General features: G+C 44.7%; 1 protein-coding gene across 1 annotated transcript in view; it reads right to left on the bottom strand.

The window, feature by feature from the left end:
- The window catches only part of LOC107699121 (collagen alpha-1(XXII) chain-like), a 21,114-nt gene that overhangs the window by 18,308 nt on the left and 544 nt on the right, over positions 1-2,262 (bottom strand). Inside the window, exons 2-3 of the mRNA XM_016500294.1 lie at positions 1,879-2,002; positions 488-881 (exon numbers count right to left, since the gene is read on the bottom strand). Coding sequence (XP_016355780.1) covers positions 488-881; positions 1,879-2,002 — 518 coding nt within the window. The remainder of the gene's footprint in view (positions 1-487; positions 882-1,878; positions 2,003-2,262) is intronic.

The raw sequence follows: 2,262 nt of genomic DNA, 5'->3' as shown, positions 1-2,262 counted from the left end.
CTCTTTACTCGAAAAGAGAGACAAACGAGAACGGAGCTTTTTCATTGGAAAACGCTCGCAGTGCACGCAGATTGCCCCCTCGAGGACATCGCGTGCGTGCTCTTCTCCCAAACAGACAACGCATAGATCGTGTGTGTCATCGGGTGTCATATAGCGATGACACGGATGCACACACCTTCTAAATGCTCTGCTAGTGCTCGCCATAATGAATAGAGATAGCTCTTACTTTTTCCTTGGAAATGCACGCTTCAAACAGAACAGTCAATGAAGACGAAGAAGAGAATGATGTGTGCTCCCGGAGCCTATTTATACTATAGTCGCACCGGTAGTGACGTCATGGCTGTCGTCGGCCAACGAGTTGGTGTTTTTTCAATGTATGCTTCAGACACGGGTCACGACGAGGCGTTCCCCATAGCGACCCCTAGAGGACGCAGTTCGAAGTTCCCATGAAAGGGAACCAATACTCGTGCTTGTCCCTGGTACTCACCGAAACAGAGCGGTCACCTACTGCCCTCTTGACGATGGAGGTAAAACCTTGACGGATCACAGGCCGCGGCTCATCCAGAGGCTCCACGCTGACCTCCTCACAGTCCACCAGCAGCTTCACCTGCTCTCCTTTTACACTCAATGCCAGCTTGTGCCACTCACCATCAAAGAGTTTTTTCACCCTCTGGAAGGTCCGCAGCATCTGTGTGCCTTGCGGGCTGGTGTAGAAGAAGTCCAGGGTTTTAGTGTCGCCCTGAAAACGAAGGCCCACCTGGTCCCGGCCTTCAGGATCGCTGACTTGCCACAGAGTCCAGGATGTTTTAGCAGTGTCCTTGGGCACTTTAAAGGTGGCGATGACAGAGTAGTCAGATGGCAGACCGCCCGGGTAGATGTTGCTGGATGGAGAGATGGGTGAGAGCATATGTGCAGTTCACAGAGAAAAGAGAAATGAATAAAAGGGATATTTCAGGGCAAACAAAGCCAAAGAAGAATCAACTAGTGAACATCTCCAAACAAAACAAAGTAGTGGTGTGAGTGATTCACTAATTCACTCATTAAGACCCGCCTACCCACTGTAAGAGTCACTGAAAAATCCCCAACACTAGTGCACAGTAAAACTCGCAAACACGTATCAAAACACCATGGTACTTTGATATATATTTAGGTACAGTACTGAATGGTTACCATGCTAATAAACATGGTAATAGCTTGATACATTTTGGTGCGTTTTCTGTTTAACAGTGGTCTTTCGCAGTGACCTTATGTGAAGTTTTGCATTAATCTAAACCAAATGGTCTCCAATTGTTTCCAATTCAGTTTTCTGCTCCTGTTTGTTTTTAAAGAGAACCAGTTTGTTGAAATTAGTAGTTAATGTTTTCAAGAACAGTGTTCATTTAGGCACAGTGTGGTTCTACAGCTCTCTCATTTTATCTTTTGATGTTGTTGATCACATTTTGTATCGACATTTGGTGGTTGTTTTACAGTCATGTACTTCTCATGATTATTTGGTCAAGTAGGGGATGTTAGTGGGAGGTAGTTGCGGACAGCATTGTTGGCCCACACGCACAAAAAGGAAAGACCCAGTACACGCCGTACCCACAGCTGACACGCAGGAACAGCTGCTGATGCTTGAGAAAGACACGAGCATATAATGCCAACATTTCAGGGCAATGACTGTGCTGTTTAGGAACAGACAGCTCTGTGTAGCCATGCTATATAACGTGTGAGCATATATTTGATAAAATTCAAATCAAACGCCAGATTATAGTAGTGGAAGATTCTGGGAAGCAGGAGCAGGAAATGAGAGATATTGTTTGGAGGCGAGCATGATTACGCTCAGTGGAAAAGCAGAAAGAGTGGAAAAGTATTATGTCAGAAGGACGATATAAATACCTCGTGCTCTTCTTGAGGTGGAGGGACGGGTTAACACGGTACGCCACCGCGTCAGGTTCAGACCCATTGACCCTTCTCACCCCTCTAGACTCGGACAAGCCAAACTCTTCCAACAGGTCATATGCTAAATATAAAAGGAGGGAAATTCAAGGCCGATTTCACTCTGTAATATTCCAAACTGAATTTTAAAAGAAGCCAAGATTTTCATTATTTACAGTGGTCTGACAGAGTTTATGGATTTACTTAAGCTACAAAACTTTGATGGTGTTTGACAGTATAAAAAAAACAAAAAAAAAACATGCAATGAATTAATTTAAGTCTCAGTCATGATTTATTCTCTAATGATATGCACTAGAGGAAAAAAAAAGGGGGGGGGGGGGGACC

This window comes from Sinocyclocheilus anshuiensis, unplaced genomic scaffold (assembly GCF_001515605.1).
Source record: "Sinocyclocheilus anshuiensis isolate Anshui unplaced genomic scaffold, SAMN03320099.WGS_v1.1 scaffold166, whole genome shotgun sequence".
Lineage (NCBI taxonomy): Eukaryota > Metazoa > Chordata > Actinopteri > Cypriniformes > Cyprinidae > Sinocyclocheilus > Sinocyclocheilus anshuiensis.
Note: the sequence above shows the minus strand (reverse complement) of the source record. Positions and strands in the feature narration are given on the sequence as shown.